General features: G+C 45.7%; 1 protein-coding gene across 8 annotated transcripts in view; it reads left to right on the top strand.

Moving 5' to 3' along the window:
* LOC119187444 (uncharacterized) overlaps positions 1-23516 on the top strand; it is a 134349-nt gene that overhangs the window by 65242 nt on the left and 45591 nt on the right. For all 8 annotated transcript variants that reach the window (XM_075878726.1, XM_075878727.1, XM_075878730.1 and 5 more), the window contains one exon: positions 22785-22856. In XM_075878726.1, the coding sequence (XP_075734841.1) occupies positions 22785-22856 (72 nt within the window). The remainder of the gene's footprint in view (positions 1-22784; positions 22857-23516) is intronic.

Consider the following 23516-nt stretch of genomic DNA (forward strand, 5'->3'; position numbering starts at 1 on the left):
TGCCCACCTAATCTTCTGTCTCCCCCTAACCCGCTTCCCTTCTCTGGGAATCCAGTCAGTTACCCTTAATGACCAGCGGTTATCCTGTCTACGCGCTACCTGCTCTGCCCATGTCCATTTCTTCTTCTTGATTTCAGCTATGATATCCTTAACCCCCGTTTGTTCCCTAATCCACTCTGCTCTCTTCTTGTCTTTTAAGGTTACACCTACCATTTTTCTTTCCATTGCTCGCTGCGTCGTCCTCAATTTAAGCTGAACCCTCTTTGTAAGTCTCCAGATTTCTTCTCCGTAGCTAAGTACCGGCAAGATACAGCTGTTATATACCTTCCTCTTGAGGGATAGTGGCAATCTACCTGTCATAATTTGAGAGTGCCATATATGTGAGGTCTAAATATAGCGATTGCCTAAACGATGGCTAGACATTCTTTTTTCAGGATCGAATAATTTTCTTCAGCTCTGGTCAGAGTGTAACTCGCGAAAGAAATGACGTACTCGTTAAAGCCAGACTATTGCGGAGCAAGGATAGTGCCGAGGCCGGCTCCACTAGCATCCGTGTGGATTTCGGTAGGTGCGTCTGGGTCGAAGTGAAGGAGAATCGGCAGCAATATCAGAAGATGACGTAATTTCGCAAATGCGTCGTTACAGGTGGACAGCTATGCCGAGACACCTTGGCTGTCAGCAAGTAGATGTGTTAAAGGGGCCATTATAGATGCGAAATAATGAATGAATTGTCAAAAATACGAGCAAAGCCCTATAAAGCTCCGGAGTTCTTTGAGTGTCGGTGTTAGAAAACTCGGTGACGGCGCGGAGCTTGCCTGGGTCTGGTAAAACACCATCTTTGCTGACGTGCCCTAAGTTGGTGAGCTTCCGTGTGGCCAAGTGACATTTCTTCAAGTTTAGGTTAGCCCAACCTTTGTGAAGCATTCCAGGACACTTGCGAGGCCATGGAGATGGGTATCGAAGTCTTTAGAAAAAATCATGACCTCGTCCAGATAGAAAAGGCGCGTGTGCTTCTTGAGACCTTGAAGTATGTTGTCCATAAGACGCTCGAATGTGGCCAGGGCATTGCAAAGCTCGAACGGCATCATGTTTAACTCATACAAGCCGCCAGGAGTTTTGAACGCAGTTTTGGAATGGTCGGCTTCATCCATAGGTACCTGCCAGTATCCCGACCTAAAATCAAGTGAAGATGAGAACTTCGCTCCTTGCAAACAGTCGAGCGCGTCATTGATTCTGGATAGCGGATAGACTCTATCATCTTTGCGGGTGATCTTGTAAAGGCACCTATAATCAACCCAAAAGCGGATGCTACCATCCTTCTTTTTCTCATGCACCACTGGGGATGCCCGAGGACTGTGGGACGGCTGTATGACTCCCAGACTAAGCATACCAGTCACCTGCTCTATAATAACCCGATGTTCAGCTTGAGAGACGCGGTATAGATGCTGGCGCAGGGGTGCATGGCTATCGGGGCCTATATGATGAGCGATCGAAGTTGTTCTGTGCAAACTGGTTTGCTTGTGATCGAAAGACATCCGAAACCGGCCGAGAAGCTTCAAGAGTTGGGTCCACTGAGCACTTGGAAGGTCCGAAGCAATGTATGGAACGAAAGCATCTGGGGTAGATGTATTGGTCGTTGTATCAAGATTAACGCTGGCGACATGGAGGCTTGCTGTGCGACCTGGTAGTGAGTTAGGGCAGACTGAATCAATGTCCTCGAATCGCCCTATACATTCTCTGTGGAACATAGTGGTTCGGACCGAAAGCAGGTTCATGACATAAATGGTTGCGTAGGAGTTTTTTAGATTGTGATGAGAGCAAATGGGGGAAGAAAGTGCTTACGGGAAGTGAATTTTCCTGACGGTGTAAACAAGGCGGTAGAGAAAGCATAGTCGCAGGAGATTGGCACAATAACATACGACATAGGCGGGATGTCCGTGTCCCCTGCGATGACGGCACGAGAAAAAGATGACTTAGCCGGAGCGATGTCAGAGATTGCTGATAATTCTAACTCGGCACGGGCAAAATCGACGTCATGATGCATGGACAGAAAGTCCCAGCCCAATATAACGTCATGCGAGCAGTTCGGAAAGACGACGAATTTAAAACCACATACAAAACACCATGAATGAGTAGACGAGCTGTGTTTGTCATGGAAGGTTGTATGTGATCTGCGGTCACCGTATGGAGAGAAACACCAGAAAGTGGAGTTATAATCTTTTTTAACTTGGAGCACATTGATTCACTTAACACAGGCACAGCAGCTCTAGTATCGACTAAGGTGGACATGGTGACACCTTCAATGTAGACTGTGATTTCCTTTGCAGGTTGGGAATGAGGCCTTGTAGATTTCGATAGCAGCGCAGTTCTTGCCTCGGCAACTGCGATGGTCAGTTTTCCGTGGGGACGTACAGGAGACGACGAAGCATTGGCGATAGCGAGCGCCGGCGCAGGAGGGTGATCGGGACGAGTTGGAGATGTGGCGGTTCGACGATGAGGTGTTTGAAAGAACGTGGGAGGGTATTGGTTGTTGCGGTTCTGTGTGGTTGTAGCTGTAATTGGCGTCAGCGGCAGTTGGACGAGGAACGTGGCGGCGGCAGAAACGCTCGACATGCCCGAGTAGACCACAGTGATAGCATATTTGTCGGTTGTCCAGTGTACACCAAGGATTATTGGGAAGGGTGGCAAAACAACGATAAAGCGGAACCTGCGGGCCTGCCAGTGCCTGCGGTGGGTAGAAGACATGTGGGCGTTGAGAGTCTGTGCTGTGTGGCAGTGCATGTGAAGGGCTTCTCGCGACGTTGGTATAAGTAAACGGCCCTGATACTTGCGGTGGCTGGTGTGTAGGCGGAAGAGCTTCGGATACTAGCTCCTCAATGGTTTGGCACAGTGACGAAGGAAGTCCATGACTATTACTGGGGAGAAAGGAAGCAATAGACAATTGTCGGGCAACCTCCTTGCGAATGAGCTGTTGAATTTGGTGCGCCAATACCACCGGATCCGGAGAGATGGCGCCAACGGTCAGTGCTGACGTGCTGGTCATGCCCAAACTGTGACGTCGCCTGGAAATGCGTTGCTTTCGCAACTCGTCGTAGCTATGGCAGTGCCGAATGATGTCGCTGATGATTTGAAGAGTTTTTGCCACAAGCACGTGGAATGCATTGTCCTCGATGCCTTTCATAATATGCTTGACTTTGTCGGCTTTGCACATGTTGGGATTGAAGCGTCAGCAGAGGTCTAAGACATCCTCAATATACGACGTGAAACTTTCTCCTGCCAGCTGGGCGTGATCACGCAAGCGCTGTTTTGTGCGGAGCTTGCGCCCTATTGGTTGACTGAATACATCCGTGAAGGTAGTTTCGAAAGAGGCCCAGGTGGTAATCTCAGCCTCGTGGTTGTTGAAACAAAGCTCCGCGACACCCCTCAGGTAGAAGGGGGCGCAGCCGAGTTTGTCGTTATCGTCCCATCGGTTGTCGACACTCACTTTTTCATACAAAGAGAGCCAGTCCTCGACGTCCTGCACATCAGTGCCGTTAAAGAGAACTGGGTCGCGCTTCCTCGGAATAGTGGGACAGCGGAGAGTGGGGTGTGTGGCTGCCTTCGGCTGTGCTGCAACGTCGTCAGGCATGATGAACGACGGAGGCAGAGTCTGGCTACAGAGTTCCAGGGTGTAAAAGAGAACCAGCACTCTCAACCACTTGCTAGTACGCGTTGAGCATTGAGTCTGTGAAGCGTTTATTAAAGAGCGAACACAGGTCAAGCGATCAGCAATCGGAATCGAAGTAATCACAAGCACCAACAATGATCCTCTTCCTCGTCGTTTGCTTGCACTGCTATTTGCACACTATCCATTGTACACTTGCAACACTTTTTCAGCATGGTTGGAAAATGCTGCCTATCACTAGTTGAGGCTTTTATTAAGAACACTTAAGCCTAAACGTTATAGCGTGGCACATGGCCTGGAATTTACAAATAATTCTCCAAGTCAGCTAGAAATCTCTCGCTCTTGTCTTGAGAAATGATGTCATAAAATTAAATGATCGGGCCAAGTCCATGGCCATTTACTGATTTGAGCACCTGGAGCTGCATAGTTTCTGCGCCTGCCACGGTGCGCTGTTATGTGCTTACCGACTTGAGCGTGATCACCCTTAAAGTCAGCCATGCATTCAAAGAAAAGAAAAAGATAGTAAGTGCTGAAGGTCGTGACGTGCACTGATGAACGGACGTAGTTTTTCGCCCCCTTGTCATCCCCCCCCTGCATAGCTTTTAGTGCACTCGTTAGTAGCAGTGGAGAGGAATAAATCAGAGCATTCAATGAATTTCTGTAACTCCAGTAGTACTTGATGGATTGCGAAAATTGTTGTGGCAGTCAATTTTTGAGGTAAAAAGCTCTCTGAATGAAGTTGTTTGATGGTTACATGGAAAAGTACTGCAGGGCTCTTCTGAAGCAGTGTAAGACCTTTCTCAATCTATGACTGACATCATAGAAGGAGCGTTTGGCAACTCCGAGAAGTTGACCAGCAACTAAATGCAATGAATGCCATGAATAATCCATATATAAATGCCATGGTTATTCAATTTTTTCGAGACAGTTAACCTGATTCTCAAAACCATCTTTATACTCCGGTCACACTGGCAAACTTTCCTATTGCAAAACCCAGCACCACTGGGTACCAGCATCCAGCGCCATGCCTGATTATAAACCCAGTATCGTGCTGGTGCTGGGATGCTTGGCATGCTACTGGGAGGCCCCGGGTACTCTGCGCAAAATGGCTTCACAGGGTTAAAGGGGGGTGCCCATTTGCCATAAATAAATAAATAAATAAATAAGAGTAAAATAAGCAATGTAGTACACATTCACATTAAAAAATAACATGTCCACCAACAGGATTCGAACTCGCCACTTTATGATTCCCAACCGAGTACTCTACGCACTACGCCACATCAGAACATGTTGGTTGCGTTATAATATGACTATTTATTCAAAGAAAACTCTGTTTGTCTTCATGTTTACAAGTCTCACATTTAAGATTGTCATGATATTCCTTTGCAAACAACAATTTTTTGTCTTGATTTGACAGTGATGAACGGCTTCTGGGCAATGAATGATGTGCGAATATTGGCAAGAGTGCAAAGTTTTTTGAAGAATCCACATCTTAACTCTGAAAAATCTCAAATTGACTGGAGGAGCAGCCACAAATTATTGGCTGTTGCTGCCAATATTTTTTTTCTTTGATAGTCTCTTCTCGCACTTGCTATTGGTCAACATGTAGAGATGATTTATAATGACTTGTTTGGTACATATGGGCACACACGATTGAATATTGAATATTTTTCTCGCGCAAGCGACAATATGGTAGTATACAGCCGGCGTGCCAGTGTACAGATGTGCAGTTATATTGATACCTGCAACTAAAAAACGGCCCAAGAATATACTAATGCAATCTGCTGAAAAAGTATGCCAGTGTGTTAGTTCACTAAGGCGCACCAAATTACCAACCGAAAATTGCGTGTTCTTACATGCCAGTCAGAGAAGTACCGGCTACTGTGCTCGGAAGGAAGCTTTCGGTGGCAGGCTGCGTTGCTGAAAGCACGACACATCGATCATCGTCGTTTCTTGTACGGGCACCACACACAAGGAGAAATGGTTGATTCAGGCTCAGGGATGTCTAAACTGTACTTTACACTCATTTTTACACTTTAGAATTGTGCGTACTTAAAGCAAAAAGCGCCAATAGCATGTACATTGAGGCGGCCGGCAGGATAGGCCTGATGCTTTCTGGGACGGGGCACTGGGTAAGGCTGCTCTCGATGAAGCTGAGTTGCGGTACTTGAAGTTTCTGCATTTGAGCTTCACAACATTTTTAACTGTTACCTAAACTGTACCTGAAGTAAGTAGAAAGTCAATCATTCCCAGATGTGCATTTCCGGGGTCGCGATATCGAGCGACAGCTGTTTTTCTGGCCTCCGCCAATGTAGAGATTTCAGTTATATCAATACCAACTACTAAAAAACCGCCCAAAGAAATACTAACGCAATTTGCTGAAGACGTATGCCAGTGGGTTAGTTCATGTAGATGTACCAAACTACCAACTGGAAATTGCGTGTTCTTACATATCAGTCAGAGAAGTACCAGTTAGCACGGCCGGCAACTTTTGGTGACAACCTGTGTAGCTGAAAGCGCGATGCATCGATCGTCAGCGCTCCTAGTGCGGACATCGACACAAGGCAAAATAGTTGATTTAGGTTCATGGATGTCGAAGCTATACTTTACAGTTTTTCTCACACTTTGAAATTGTGTGTACTTAAAGCAAGAAGCGCCAGTAACATGTACACTGATGCGGCTGGCGCGATAGGCCTCATGCTCGCTGGGCGGGCACTGGGTAAGACCGCTCTCGACTCGGTGAGTTGGGATGGTTGAAATTTCTGCATTGGAACATTTCTGTTACCTGAAGTAAGTAGAAAGATAAGCATGGCCAGAAATTCATTTACAATGTGGCGGAATCGAACGACAGCTGTTTCTCTCGCCTCCACTTGGAAACCTTGCAAAGCGATCGAAAGAGCTCATTTACGTTTTGTTAACTTGGCAGCATAAATGATTTGCTGTTTCTGTTAGGAGTGGCGCCCAGCTCCAGGCTTATAAACACTGCAACATGGAATCGTTACAGCAATACACAACTGATGGGAACATGGTATACGTCGGGCATGCAAAAAACGTGCATTAATTGGTGCCATATGTACGTGCACTGCAAGAATTACATATTGTTACACGCAAGAAGTACACGAAAAGGTTGAAAAACAGGCGAGCCTGGATGGTTCGCGTTTACTTCCACAAGGGGTCTCGAGACAGCACACCCAACGTCGTCTTCCTTCTTCACCTTTTGTCTGAATGTTCATTCGCGCTGTATGCGCCGTGCATTGCAACCGCTCGTGACATTTCCCCGTTGGCAGACGAAGCCCGCCGGGCGAGTCACTGAGTGGTTCGTGCATTGCATAGCTTCATGCGAGCGACGTGCGCCACTTGTGTTTTAGCCGAGCGCCGTCCAGTGCTTGTGAGCCGTGCTATGCGGTAGTTGACCTCACTGAGGCGTTCGAGGATAACGTAGGGCCCGACATAGTGAGCGAGAAATTTCTGGTACAGGCCACGTTTCCGTAAAGGCGTCCAGAGCCACACCTGATCTCCAGGATTGAAGTGAACATGTCGGTGACGGTCGTCATAGCGGATCTTTGACCGGTCTTGCGAGGTGACGGTGCGTAGCCGAGCGAGGCGTCGCGCTTCTTCTGCTCTACAGAGAATCTCGTTGATCGGCTCACTGTGATGAGCAGAGTAGGGAAGCATAGTGTCAAGATTATAGCGTGGTGGACGAGCATAAAGGAGAAAGAAAGGTGAGTAACCAGTGGTCTCATGTCTTGCGGTGTTGAAAGCATAGGTGATGAAAGGCAAAATTGTGTCCCAGTTTTTGTGCGCGGAGTCGATGTACATGGACAGCATGTTGGCAAGCGTTCGGTTCGTGCGTTCCACTAGACCATTAGTCTGTGGATGGTATGGAGTGGAATGGCGGAAGCTTGATGAGCACAGACGAAGGGTCTCTTCGACAACATCCGCGGTAAATTGCCGCCCACGGTCGCTGATTACGATGCGAGGAGGTCCGTGTCTGAGGATAACTTGAAACAGCAAGAAGATGGAAACGTCTTTTGCTGTGGCCGACGGCAGTGCTGCCGTCTCACAATAACGGGTTAAGTGGTCTACGCAAACGATGACCCAACGATTGCCGTCTGTGGATCGCGGAAAAGGGCCCAGAAGATCTATACCAACTTGCTCAAAGGGGGTGCTAGGAGGCGAAACAGGCTGAAGGCGACCAGGCGGCGCGTCAGTTGGTCGCTTGTAACGCTGACATTGGGTGCAGCTGGCGACGTACCGTTCGGTATCATTGCGCATCCGGGGCCAATAAAAGCGTTCCTGAGCACGGTAGAGTGTTCTTGTGCATCCAAGATGTCCGGAAGTTGGTTCGTCGTGCATGGCAGATAATACGTGACTGCGAAGGCTCTTGGGGACAACCAAAAGGTAGCGCGCACCGGTAGCCGAGAAGTTCGTCTTATATAGGGCGCCGTCACGTAAGCGAAAACGATTGTCTGCAGCGGACTCCCGCGCGGCCGCGAATAGCGGCTGTAAGCTGTCGTCTTTCCTCTGCTCTGATATGAAGGTATCCATATCCGGAAATCCCGTGGACACAAAAGCGATGTATTCATCAAAGTTGTCCGCGTCACATTCAGTCGTTGGGAGTGGCAGGCGAGAGAGACAATCAGCATCAGCGTGTCGCCGGCCGCTCTTGTAGGAAACAACGAAATCATACTCCTGCAGACGGAGCGCCCAGCGTGCTAGTCGACCAGAGGGATCCCGAAGATTCACAAGCCAGCATAGAGAGTGATGATCCGTGACGACAGTAAAGGGGCGCCCGTAGAGATACGATCGAAACCGTTGCACAGCGAAGACGACCGCCAGACACTCTTGTTCGGTGACAGTGTAGTTGCGCTCGGGGCGACTCAATGAGCGGCTAGCGTACGATATCACATGCTCGCTGTCGCCGACACGCTGAACTAGTACGGCGCCAATGCCAACACCACTAGCATCGGTATGAACTTCTGTCGGTGATGACGGATTGAAGTGGCGAAGAATAGGCTGGGACGTCAACAGTAGCTTTAGCTGCCGAAACGATGAGTCGCATTCCGAGCTCCACTCGAAAGGAACACCTTTTTGGAGAAGGCATGTGAGCGGATGAGCTATGTCAGCAAATTTGGGAATGAAACGGCGAAAGTAGGAGCATAACCCTAAAAAACTTCGTAGCTGCTTCACAGAGCGAGGTGCCTCGAATGCCTCCACAGCTGTTGTCTTTTGTGGATCTGGTCGTATACCTTCTTTGTCGATCAGGTGTCCCAGCACAAGTGTCTGTCGTTCACCAAAATGGCACTTTTTAGAATTAAGCACAAGGCCGGCCTTCCTCAAGCAGTTCAGTACCAAGTCCAGGCGCTCGTTATGCTCACGAAATGTTCGGCCGAAGATCACAACGTCGTCTAGGTAGCACATACAAACTTCCCACTTCAAACCGCGAAGTATAGTGTCCATGAACCTTTCAAACGTTGCGGGGGCGTTACAAAGCCCGAAAGGCATCACGTTGAATTCAAATAGTCCATCGGGCGTTACAAAAGCGGTCTTCTCTCTGTCATCCGGGTGCATAGGGATTTGCCAGTAACCTGATCGTAAATCCACAGAAGAGAAGTAAGAAGCCGCAAAGAGGCAATCGATGGCGTCGTCAATTCGTGGGAGTGGGTATACGTCTTTCCTAGTAACGGCATTTAGGCGACGGTAATCGACACAGAATCGCCACGTGCCGTCTTTCTTCTTCACCAGTATCACTGGAGCTGCCCAAGGGCTAGACGATTCCCGAATTACTCCTTTACCCATCATTTCTTCGACTTGAGCGCTGATGATCTTTCGCTCCGCAGAGGACACACGATATGGTTTTTGACGAATCGGTTCAGCGGATCCTGTGTTGATGCGATGGCGAGTACGGGATGCAGGAATCGATGTGGGGCCGTCGTGCTGTGCAAAGTCGAATATTGAAGAGTGTTTCGAGAGCAGGGCCATCAAAACACGACGTTCATGGTCACTGAGCGATGTAGCTACCATTCCGAGCATGTGTTCGTTTGCGGTGTGCGAGACACTGGTTTGTGCTGTATCCGGTAGTTCTGTAAGCACTGCCATAGGTATAAATGACTCTCCCTGAAACGTAGCAAGTTTTAGGCCTTGAGACAGCACTACGGCTTCAGTGGAGCAATTTAGCGTCCATAGCCCTGCGCATCCATCGGTAACTGAAACCATACAATACGGAACCAACACATTTTTCTTAAGACAGTTTCTATGGACCGGTTCCACCGCAACATCGAACGAAGTACTAACAGAAGACGAACAAACAACAGGAACGCGCATCGCGGATAAAGCGGGCACAACAGTGTCTTCAGAAACACAAAACACACTCTCTTGCTGGGATGATTCTTCTAAGAGCGCAGAGGACACACTTCCGCAAATACTGAGTTCTCCTGTTCGGCAGTCAACATTGGCGCCACACAATTTCAAAAAGTCAATGCCGAGAATTACATCGTGTGTGGAACGCGGAAGCACGGTAAACTCAGTGTTAAAGGTTTGACCACCCAAGGAGACATCCACGTTACACACACCAACCGGGTATAATGAGTCCCCACTCACTCCACGAAAGCTTGTGCTGTGGTCCCAATGAAACATAACCTTGCGTCCCAGCAGATTTTTGAACACCACACTCATGACAGAAACAGTTGCTCCCGTGTCGACTAAAGCCATGGTAGAAACGCCATCAATAAGTACATTAACCTTATTCTTCAGCATGAAGATAGGTGGAGGTATCCGAGTCGGCAGCAAAGATTTTCCAGCGACCTCACCTCCATCGGCCGCGCTGGCTAGTTTCCCGGCGGTGGTGACGCGAAGCGGCGTCGAGGAGATGATGACGTCACACGCCGTCTGGGAGATGGAGATCGAGACGCTCGGAAAGCTGGTGGTGGTGTCAGAGTACGTTCGGAGGCAGGAGAGCGGTAACGGTTTCGATACCTTTCTTGTTCTCCAGAATAGCTGTCCAGAGGGAAGTGACGGCTTCTTTCTTCTCGGAAGTAGCCTTCAAAAGTGGTGTTTCCTGGCCTATTAGTGTCCATTGCACGACCACCGTGTTGCATGAACGATCCCGACTGTCCATTGCTGAATGCCCGACGTCGGTTACAATACCTAGCTATGTGGCCAGGCGTGCCACAGTTGTAACACACGGGCAGAGGGCGAACTTCCGGACGCTGATTGAAATATTCCACAGCGGCCACAGGCTGAGAGTAACTCATCCCCTCCCCTTGGATGTCGTAGGCAGTGCTGGGTCTTCGTGGGCGAACGTCGCGTGGATGCTGATCAAAACGCCGATCAATCGAGTCGTAATGGCGTTGTTCGGTCTGGCCATAATGCGGGTCGTGTCGGTAGCTGTTACAATCCGCAGCATTCACCGAATGCTGCCAAGTAGCCGGAGGAGATGCGCAGACGGCGTCTCGGAAAGCGACGGAGGCGCAACGCGGCACCGCATAACGCGTTTGTTCTTCGTGCCGCAGGAGCTCCTCACGGACAATCTGCCGAATGGTAGCTGAGAGGTCTGTCTGCGGACTCGCGTCAACGCTGGCCACAGTCGTGACATTGGCTAGCCGTCCAAACTTCGGCGTGATTCGGCGAGTTTTCAGCGCCTCGAATGTGCGGCAGTGCCGAATCACGTCTGATACGGTGTTCAGGTTGTCTTTTCCAATGAGGAAGTTATAGACGTCTTCCGCAATACCTTTTAAAAGGTGTCCCACTTTATCTTCCTCGGACATTCGAGAGTCGATGGTCTTACACAGCTTGAGAACTTCTTCAATATATGTCGTGCAAGTCTCGCCGATCACCTGAGCTCTCTGAGCTAAAGCTGTTTCCGCTCGTTTCTTCTTAGTGTCCGAGTCGCTAAAGCACTTCTTCATTTCTTCAATAAGACTGCTCCATGTAGTAAGCGTGTCGGCGTGGTTTTCATACCAAACCAGGGCCGTGTCCGTCAAATAAAAAACGACATGCCTGAGCTGGCTGGCCGGGTTCCAGTTGTTGCATTGGCTTACCCTTTCGTAATGGGTCAGCCATTCATCGAAGTCTTCCCCTGGCTTTGCTGAGAACGGCCGTGGCTCTCGGTAATGCTGATACAGCGGTGGTCTTGCCGAGGCATTGCTGAGGGGGTCATTTTGCTCCAGAGACATGTCGGGGCGCGATGGCGAAAGTCCGGCAAGGCGACGGCTTCTACGAAGTTCTGGTGCTGACGGCTCCGTCGTAGGTCGTGGGAGGTACCCAGCACAGCTCCACCAAATGTTACACGCAAGAAGTACACGAAAAGGTTGAAAAACAGGCGAGCCTGGATGGTTCGCGTTTACTTCCACAAGGGGTCTCGAGACAGCACACCCAACGTCGTCTTCCTTCTTCACCTTTTGTCTGAATGTTCATTCGCGCTGTATGCGCCGTGCATTGCAACCGCTCGTGACAATATGCTCGAGATCTTTTAGGGTAGCATCTATCCGTTCCGTTGAATCGAGTGTTTTATATTCACCGTCACCGAAACACACCAAGGCACATGCTACATAATGGGCACACTGCACTGGTAAAAACAGTGCGTTCTCCAGTATGCACCAGTGCTTTCCAGTGAAAAATCAAGCACTTCCAACACTTCCCAGTGTACACCAGCATCTCAGCGATTAAGCTATGTGGTGCTATGGAATTCTCCGTGATTTGTTTGCAATGGTGGTTGGTGGGAAAATGCTTAAAATTGTGAAGAGTTACTTATTAATCTGTACGTTCCGTGTCAGGATTGGTAACACACTTTCGAGAACATGCATTCAAGAAACTAGGGTACCACAAGGTGATGTACTTAGCTGTACCCTTTTTACAGCGAAGACTGTTATGAGATCACAACTCTGGTCACGCGCTGTTGTCCGCCACCACTGCCGCCGGTGTCCGTAATCACATCACACGAAATTAAAAAAAAAAAAAAACTAGCACCAAAGACACAGTGGGGCTCGAAACCCGGGTCTGCTGAGTGCCAGCCCAGTATTCTACCACTCAGCTATGCTGGTGCTTGTGACGTTGACAAACTTGCCTTAGGCAGGCTTATGTCGGGAAAGCAATCGTGTTAGTATTACTATAAAGCGTTTTAAAACAGTGAAAGAACAACCAGTCATTGCACAATGCGAATAGCCTAACAAGTGGGCCGTCCAATAGTCCAACCCATTACAAAAGCTTGTTCTAGTTCACCTATTAACTTTGGCGCATACCCATTTCAGCCATAATTCTACATCGTCGTCAGCCACTGCATGAACAATTGGCATGAAATTCTTTGCAAGTGTCTAGCGGATAGTACCACGCTTCTCAGAAGAATGACGAAAAATAGCATAGTTAATGCCGGCCTACTACCCAAAAGTTTATTAATTCTCTAGTGTATATCAAGCAAGTGTGCTTGCAGTAGTTACTCAATGAGTGTTTTGAAAAGGCCCTGAAAGGCCGCTCTTCTTGCTTTCGCTGTGACTGTGCTGTACCTTCTGTGCAGGCCTGTGTTTTTATTGTAAAAATGACTTCTTATCGATACTAAATTCCAATAGACATGTTCTACTTCGTGTATGTCGATGATGTGAAAGTAGGATTCAGGTCCTGTAACCTATCTGTGAGCGACACGTACAAATTAGCCTAAACCAAATATTGAAATGGGCCGATGAAAATGGCTTTAAACTTAATGCGCAGAAAAGCTTCATTATCCTTTTTACTAGTAAAAGAGGCTTGAACTTGGATCCAGCTATTGAACTTCATGGACAACGCTTAGCGTTGTATGCAGAGCAAAAATTTCTAGGTGTTACACTTGACTCCAAGCTTACTTTTACTACCCACATAAAATTCCTCAAGGCTAGATGCCTGAAAACAATGAATATCTTGAAGATCTTGTCACACACCTCATGGGGTAGTGACAGAACATGCCTGTTGAATCTTTACAGAAGCCTTGTTCAATAACTGCTAGGCTACGGCACTATAGTTTATCAATAAGCTACACCCAGCACTTTGAAGATGTTGGATCCTATCCATCATTTAGGCATACGTCTCCCTACCGGTGCTTTCAGAACAAGCCCAATCTAAAGCCTATATATCGGGCCAAATGAGTGGTCACTTGACCTACAACAACGCCCCGCCGCAGTGGTCTAGTGGCTAAGGTACTCGGCTGCTGACCCGCAGGTCGCGGGTTCGATTCCCGGCTGCGGCGGCTGCATTTCTGATGGAGGCAGAAATGAAGGAGGCCCGTGTGCTCAGATTTGGGTGCACGTTAAAGATCCCCAGGTGGTCTAAATTTCTGGAGCCCTCCACTACGGCGTCTCTCATAATCATATGGTGGTTTTGGGACGTTAAACCCCACATACCAACCAACCAACTTGACCTACAACGTTCATACTGTGCTTTTGATTATTTCCTGAATGTACATTCTAACAAATGCCACCCTTGCTATCCCACAATCAATGATACCTCATCTGCACTACTTTTTCACAATAAACCCACAGTAAGGAAGCCATTTTCACTTCGAGTTAGGAGGCTGTGTGAAGACATGTTTGTTCCACTTCTTGAGTATCGCCTAATGGCTGCATCTGAACCTTTCCCACCATGGTTGTGGAACGTTGTCCACTGTAACAAGTCATTTACGGAAGTTTCAAGTCTCAGACCGGCGTGTGTAATGCAGCCGTCAGTCTATCCTTTTCTGAATCAGATGTTCTATATCACAATACAAGTAGCTTTACGGTCGAGGCATATGCCTTACTTTCAGATGTTCTATATCACAATACAAGTAGCTTTACGGCAGAGGCATATGCCTTACTTTCTGCTGTCGAACACATCATACAACTTAAACAGGTTATGGCACTTATATACAAAAACTCACTGAGCATGGTTCAAGCCTTAATGTCATGCCGGAAACTCAGAAACCCAGTAGTCGCGGACTTGTAATCACTACTATGCTCTGTCTACACCTCTGGCCAACATATAACAGTGTGCTGGGTGCCTGGGCACAGAGGTATCGATGGAAATGTAATGGCGAATTGAATCGCAAATTCACTCCACGCAAACGCAAACAAAACATCCCTCTCCCTGCACAAGATTTAAAGCCATACCTGCGAAGAAAACTACGAACCCACTGGCAACATGACTGGGACCACTTGGTGAAGCCACAATTAGGACATTGGCCATCATTAACCAAGTCAAGACGAAGTGATGTCCTATTTTGTTGCCTCAGAATAGGACACACTTACAGTACGCACAGTTTTTTACTGACTAGTGAGGAACATCCCCTGTGTGGTAGATGTGGCAAAAGGCTTACTGATCAGCATGTCTTGTTGGAATGTCATGAAGCATAAATTGAAAGGATCAGACACTTCCTTTTAGTGTATATACAATGCATACTTCTTCACTTGTCTATCTTCCTAGGGAGAGAACCACTATTTAGAGTGAAATCTGTTGTAGCTTTCTTGAGCGATGTCCGCATGCTCAATATTATCTCCTCAGGCAATCGTAACACTGCCTCCCCCGAGAGGTAGTAGTTGTGATGTTATTTGTAATGGAACATGTCTCCTGGACATTGTATTCAAGAGCCACAAGGCTGATGTGCTATTTCGTACTCCATCTATTGAGACATTATTCTTTAGAATTCGACATTCCTTGCTCATATCATTCACCCCACTATAGCAACCACCGTAATTTCAAATTCCAGTTATTTTATGGCACTTACAGTTTTGATTTTAAGGCTTCTCTACAGCCACTGCATGAACCATAAAGCCATACAATAACATAACCACAGCTTTAGCACTTTTTGGCCAAACCATGCCTCTTGCGCTACTAAATGCCATTCATTATCATCATCACCAGGTTCTCATTTCGATGTACATATTCTGATGGTGCTGGTTGCTCTTGCCACCGTTTGACTTGTGCCACTGTCGAGTTCGGTTCATACACGAGTTCGCTTAATACTTCGTTGGACAGCAGGACATACACTTCCTACTCTGTAATTCTTCATTGTCAGCACTACAGCTTCTTAAGGGAGCTCGCACTACCTTATCCAGGCCACTAGCTCTATTAATCAACTATACTACAACATTATTTGCACATTTTGGGACATCCCAGCTTGTTGGAAGCATGCAACAAATCAAGGAGCACTTAGTCTTTTTTTTGTGTTCATTTAAGTTTTTGTGTGTGAACAAGGAAAATATGTTGGGTGAATATATCTTGCTTTTCTTGCAGTACAGTAACTACCTAGTAAAAACTACCGGCTGTTCTGTGTCATGTTTATGCATGAACAGGTAAACTGTATGTGTTTTATGAAAGCAGTATGATTCACCTGCTTCAAGTTGGGCTTAGTGTGCTTAGTGATAGCGCGGGGGCTGTTCAGTCTGTACTAGCGTGCATAGTGATAGTGCGGGGGCTGTTCAGTCTGTACTGACTGCATTGTGTTATAGCAGAGGTCTTAAGCTTGCCGTTAAGCATTGTGGTGACACCAGCATACTGTCATCATCATGAACCGGCACTTACGCTCGTCACCCTCGTTGTTATTTTTCGGTTTGTATCCAGAACATCTGTACTGATTCGTGCAGCCTGGAATGCAATAACTTTGCTGGGTGAGAAATAGAAGAAGAAAGAAAGAAAGACATCGACAGAAAGAAAGAGAAACAGAGATAGCAAGAAAAAGGTTGAAAGACAAAGAAATATTGTGAAATAGATGGAAACACAAAAAGAGGTTAAAAAAAGAGAAAGCAAGCATGCCATGTATAGTACTATAGTATAATATAGCAAGGATTGGGAAAGCAAAATGGGGAAGCGCGGGAGAGAAAGAAGGAGATGAGAGTGTAAGGCATAGCATTGTGTAAAGTATTGCAGGGGTGGAACAGTTGCTCCATTGTGCTTTGTGCGCCAAACTTGATTACTTGCGCCATCCTGTGCTGAACCACCCCTGTTGAGCCTATCTCGTTTATAAGCGCGGTGCTGTGCCACAGCACCCAAATTTCGCCGCAAGATGTGACAGCCATCTAGCCCCGTGCCAGAAAACATGGCTGAAGCATTGTATTTTCGATTTCTTCGAAACTGCTAAAGCTTCGGCTTTATCAAGGCTATGATTGTTTGAGCAGCAGCTGTGGACTTCTATTCTGAGGGCGTGGGCGGGATCCCTGGCAAGCTCTTACTCTGCAGGCACCAGCACGAATGACTCGTGGACCCTTCCATGTGCTGTGTTCTGGGGGGCAAAAAGACTGTGGAAAGGGCATCTCTCTCTGGTGCGGCCGTATTCTCTTATACCAGTGTTTTGTAGAGTTCGCGATATGAAATCCAAAAAAAAAGTTCGCTGCCAGCCTTATTTTGTATAACCACGGCCTGTTCACGGGGGGCTGTTTATACCTATCGATGCAATCTCGCAGGGGTGCTCTAAGCCAACTCACTGCCGGTCGTTGCAGAGGCTAGCACATGCAAGGAATGCTTGGGTTTCTACCTGCTGTTGCACTTCACGGTGGTACCAATGTAATGGAAATGTAGAAAGCATATATGACAGCTCTGGTCTCGGCAGAGCATAAATGTGGTCATACAAAGCCTTTTTTTTGTTTTTTGTAACATCAAGAAATGAGTAAAGTGATGAATATTCCATTCTTTGCGCATGTGCCACTGTGCGTCACATTCAGATTGCTCAGCCACATGATCTGTCACCGACAACAGAAAAAATGACGGACAATTTATTCTTTTCTTTTTGAGAAAACTAGTTCTGGAAACGCTTATTTCAAATGCACATGCTGGCAGTCACTGTCCTTAAAAAAGGTAAAGTCTGCACATTTTTCTTCAGTGTATCAAATTTCGTGCTTAAATATTGAAATAATCACTACAAAAAAGTGAAAGACAAGGCATAATAGGGATTCCTACTATTTTATGCAACTAGCCGTGAATCACAATCACAGTAGTAGAAGTAATAACAATAATAATAAGAAGCATGTCAACATTAAAAATAATTGTTCAAAATAAAAACACACAAGATAAAAATATGAAACAACTCGTTCTTATATAGTTTCAAAAAGGCGGTATAGTGTAGAAAAAATAAAACAAACCCAAGTCGGACCACACCACACTGTATCCCTGCATACTACATACAGAGCCCACATGAGCCCAGATGCAGTCTTCAGTGTGTGGATGAAAAAATGAGAAACATTTTTATATGAAATAAGGCACGCCGAAGACGCAGGGGAACAATAGTTTTGAAGAACCAGAAAATGTTCTCAATATAATAGTACTATAATATTTTCATTGCACCTGAAGAATTGAAAAAAAAAAGCACTGCTTGTAAAACACCGTCGGGATCGTTTTATCTAAAACAACCACATTGTTCCCCCCTGAAATGCTTCCGTGTGGTCTTGGGAACAAAGCCAGATGGTCTGTCATTCTGATCTGTTAACATTTTTGTGCAATTAACTAGAAGAGTAGGGAGAAACTTTTATGAAATAATATGCACTGACACTCCTGCGTGACTCATTTCCACACTTTCCGGGCAGTTCAGTAGCGGTGGATCTTCTACGCGTGGCTCAAGGATCAACTGCACAGTCTCGAGCATTTTCGTCTGTAGAGTCTCGAGGACTGTTATGATTTAAGGGACACTAAAGTCAAGTAATGATTTACGTCAGAGTGAAAGCTCAATGTATGACAACATCTAAAACGCCAATGTTATCAACAACAGTGCTCTACTTACCGAGAAATTAAGGTAAATGCACAAGAACACAAGCGCCACTGTAGGACATTTTCAGAATTATCCCGATGACATCAGACTGCCTACAATTAATCACTAGTAATCGATCTAACTGCACGAAATAAAGAACCTTCCGTGCATAATGAGATGCAATAAAATGCTACTCGCTAGTTTCTGTTTGATTCATGGAAAAAAGAACGGCCGAACGTTACTATGGTGAATGGTGCTAGTGGTTCAAAAATTAAATTTTCACGTGGTTATACGGGACAGGTAGTGCCATCTAGCAAAGTGCAGTTGAAACAAAAACGTCTGCGATCTCGAAGCCATTGATGGGAAATTCATTATTGGCCGTTGTTGCTGCTGTGGCTCCCGTGCACAGTGAAGCCGGGCAACATTGTGCACGGCAACAGTGGCGTGAGTCGGTCCAGTCGCTCTCCTTCTTGAGGCGGGTAGTTTGAAGCATAGAGTTTCTTAATATACACTAGAGGGAACTCTGGCGCTAGTGTCTATGGGAGCTGCAACACACGGCGCTTCAGCGAGCATGGGAATGATGGGTAGTACACACATTTGTCTAATTTTCGTACTTCTGGCCTGCTTCTGGCTCCATGTGTGTTTGTGTGGCTTGGAGCGGTTTCTTGATGAAAACATAAATTAGCAAATATTCACCGTTTGCGCTTCACAACCTTACTTTTTTAGGCTTACATTTTGAATCAAGTCACTAAGTTCAAAAGGGTTTGTTCTTTCTTTCAAAACAAAACCGTAACCAGCAATAAACGAAGCCACAAGTACGATTCGCCGCCCGCAAGTATGAAGACTAGGCAAATGTGTGTACTACCCATCATTCCCATGGTCACTGAATGATCGCAGCGCCAGAGTGCCCTCTTGGTAATTTTTGGGAAACTCTATGGTTTGAAGTACACTCATCCATTGCGAACCACTAAAACGGGGTTTTATTTCAAAATAGGCCCTTCCGTGGCACAAAAGTAACACTACGAGGTTTCTGGACCGTCATTTCAACAATCAAGGTCGACTTAATAGTTGCCTTTAGTGTCCTTTTAAAGGACACCATAGTATAAGGCTTCAGGAATTTCAACCATTTGGGGTTCTTTAACCTGCACCTAAATGGTTAATCTAAGCACACGAGCCTCAAGCATTTTAGAATTCAGCAAATATATGTTGTTTGAGCCTTAAGAAATAAGATCTTTGTAGTGTTGCATGTGTGTAATCACTACCCAATGCATGAGTGCCGAGAAAGTCAGACTGTCCCAACACGCACCTCTACTACTCTCATCACTTCTCACATGAGGAAGAAGTAATTATCTCGAGAAAGTGGCCGGGGACAGCTGACTTACAATGCAAAGCGTATGCGGCAAAATGCGCTTTGAAGATTTCACTCAAGATGTCCTCATGCGGAGCGCGCTGTCGTCAATGTATAGAAACAACTTCATTGTACTCGCGACGGCTGCTTAGGCTGTAAAAGGAGGGAGCGAGTGCGCTCCTCTATACCGGCCGTGGTATAACATTACAATTTGTTGCTATTACATTGATTGCTTCGCCGTTGCGGTGGAACTGTGATTTTTTAAATAACTTGGAGGCAGCATTCAGAAAAGAACTAGCTTCCCAGACAACACAAACACAACCTCAGGACATCCTCAGTATGCCTCCGTGAGGACAATATGACGCCCTCAGAATGTCTTCTTATGGTACTACAATGGCACTAATCCCGTTTCCTTTTGCATACACATAACAACCTCAGCACATCCTCACAACAACACTTCAGGACTTTTTCAGTATCTTTTCAGAACTACGATAGCGTGGCAGGTTCGGTACTCAGGGCAGTGATGCTACTTAGGATTTACTTTTTTTCATGATGTTTTGATACATCAAAAGAAAAACACCTGTGAGGTCTCGTTTAAATATACTGTATCAAACAACAGAGAAGCGACAGTGCTGGACTATTACAGTAAAACAAACAAAGCTTGTTGACTGAAATTTATTTATTTAATAGTAATTAATCACAACTGGCAGCTTTGTTAGACATTCGAGTTCGCTTGTAGTCTGAAAAAAAGAAAAGCAGTATCAAAGCAGTCAACACAGCTCATTCAACCACGTTTGTAATCTTCTTTGAAAGTGTGACACGGTGTCTTCATCACCACGTGTATCATGCCCAATGCACTCACTAGTGTTAGAGGCTCCGCTCTGACATCCTACCAGTACACTCAACACGGGCGTTGACTTGACTTGCCCGAGGTCGGGCCATGTGTCAGATGCAGAAGTCGATCCTTTCACCTTGGGACAAGGCTGCTTCGAAGCACAATTGATCGCGATTGGCTGGTGTTCTAGGCTGCTTCGAACCACACTTCGCCGCGGTCGTCTGGTGACAATGCATCCATGATCAGTCTGAACGTTGGGCAGCCCAGTGCACCCATCAACACGGCAGTTTATCTCCCGTCATCACCTACGACTTACACTTTCACACATATCTCACTTTCAACCTTGCATACAAAGGACACGAACCTTCACTAGTACACTGCACATTCTCTGACAGACTCCATTTTGACAATCAGTTGGCTTGGAATGGCTTGGCTACTTGACTATCTAAAATAGTGCCGCATGGTCAATGGTTCCCAGCTGCTAGTTTGTTATTACGCACTACAGTAGCGTATTATGACTAATTTAAGGCTGTGACATTTAAGAACACACTGTTTCAAGAGGACATTTCACAATACCAGGTTCGATACCTAAGTCAATTAATTACGTGTGTCTCATGAAGCGGAACGCATAATTTGAAAATTGTCTGCCAAAAAAAAAAAACCAATGAGGCAAAAATATACAATAACTTTATGACTGCATGAAACAAACGTGTGGAGAAAGTTTTCACATATGAAATGCATCTAGTACTTAGTGCGCAAAGATCTTGAGGATTTATACGTAAGTACTCAGTGCAATGCTTTTGTCATCCCCTAAAGGTCCTTGACAGGACCTTTTCCGGACAAATTGTTGTCCTCAGAAAGCACTCGAAAAGACGTTTGAACCGGTGCTAGTGCATTGCCTTTGTCCTCTCCGAAACTTCCTTGAGATTACTTTTTCAGGATAAATTGTTGTCCTCGAAAGCACTCGAAAAGATGTTTCGGGGTCAAACCAGCTTGTGTCGTCCTCAGTAAGTACAAAGGTCAATGAGAACTGTGCGAGGAGGATTGTATCATATGAGGACGACCTCAGGACATCGAGTGTTGTCTGGGTAAATTTGAAGAGCGAAGCAATGAATGCCATAACAAATTTTGGATTTAATTTGATATAACACTACAAAACACTGGTGTGAGAGAATGTGGGCACTCCAGGGTGAGCAGCAGGTTTCGATAGTCTCTTTGCACTGAGAGCGCAGCACATAGAAGTGTATATGCGCGCCACCCGCTAATGGCTGCCGAGTTAATGCGCATGTTAGCAATCGCGACCACACCATTAGAAGCAAAGTTGACAGTTGCTGCTTGAGCGACACACCCTTCCTTCAGAACCCACTTCGTGTCTTTTTATGCTCGTTCAACTGGGTGGTGTGTTTACTCTCTGCTTCGACGACAGGCTTCCCAAGGAGGGTGACGTTATCGTGTACACCCTCCGATTAAGAAAAAAAAGCTCTGCGTTAGCTGCATTCGTTACAATCAGACATTTTTGAACTTTTGGGTTGGTTTTTTTGTTGGAAACAAGAAGCGATCGATAAGTCACTAAAAATGTTTTTACCACCATTATACATTTGTTGCTCCTTGTGTCCACCAAAGGGTCAACAAAAAGGGGCAGTTGGCTGCTCGCCGATACTTGTATTCAAGCATGGGTAACATTATCATGATGCGACGATATTGCTTAATACTGCACTTTATCTAGGCCACAGCATTCTTTGTGCAAGTTGCACAGAAAATGAAATGGCAACATACAAATTTGTGTCTTTTCACAGCTATTTGGGCTGCTCATTTTTTATTCTTAACCAATCAACACCCCCTGCATATATCTCAGATCTGCCACAATAAAATCTAGATATAAGATGCTGAATTCAGTGCTGAAACAGACTGCTGCAAATTACAATGTGAAACGCTTTACACTTGCTGTTTTCACTAGTTCTACAGTCTGGTGAGCAAATAAATGATGAGAACACCTATAATGTACAGTACAGAGTGTTTTTAACGTATCATATAAAGAATTTAGAAGGTGAGAAAAGTGAACGCCAATTTTAGAAGTGTCAAATACCCTTGGGCTATATGTTTTTCCATTTGGATCATGTTCTTCATGCCTCCTAAAGAAGTGCAATTCTTCTATTAGCAGATACAGTTACTGCAAGAGCTCCAATCTCTTAAATAAAAGATATACATAACAAATTCTGCTTCCTTAATTGTTGTACTGATGTTGTTTTATTTGTCCTTTCAGACCAAATACATGGATATTACCAGTGTTGAAAAAAATCCCGTTAAAATCAATGCTGCAGTGCAGACAGAAAAGGTAAGCCAACTGTTAGGGCTTTGAAAGGATGACAATAGAACGGTAAAGCAACATTAGAAACTGACACTTGCTGTGTACAGGTTATGATGAAATTCTTGAGCTCTGGCTAGTTAGAGAACGGTGACCAGGAAGTTTCTAATTGTCTTAGTGACATACTGACAAGAGTCATTCGGCAGCCATAACTTGAAACCATTAATTTTTGTATTTATGCATGGAGACATGATTAACTACAAGCTTTAAATGTATTGCACATGATCTGAAGTTTGTGTCAAGATGTGAGGTTCCTTTTGCTACTCAGCTTAGTAGCATTTTTTTTACTCACGTATTCGGTTTATGCATAAATGCTGACCTAGCATTGTGCATTTTAATTTAATTTGCCATTTTTTCTATTTGCTATTATAGATGTTAAATGCATCCAGTTAGGGTGACAAAAAGTTAAACTAGTTACTATGAATTCACTATGGAAGAATTAAGACATACAGGCATGGTCTCTTGTGCTTGCGTTTTAAGTCTTTCTTTCTTTCCAGTCTGTCTGCTTAGTAATCATTACGATAGCTATTTAAACTGTGCTGATAAACCAATACTTGAAACTATCTAAAGTGTCAGTATTACGGACAACCGGGGTTAAGTAGTTGAGATGTTGAAGTGAATGTAACACAC

Source organism: Rhipicephalus microplus, chromosome X (assembly GCF_043290135.1).
Source record: "Rhipicephalus microplus isolate Deutch F79 chromosome X, USDA_Rmic, whole genome shotgun sequence".
Lineage (NCBI taxonomy): Eukaryota > Metazoa > Arthropoda > Arachnida > Ixodida > Ixodidae > Rhipicephalus > Rhipicephalus microplus.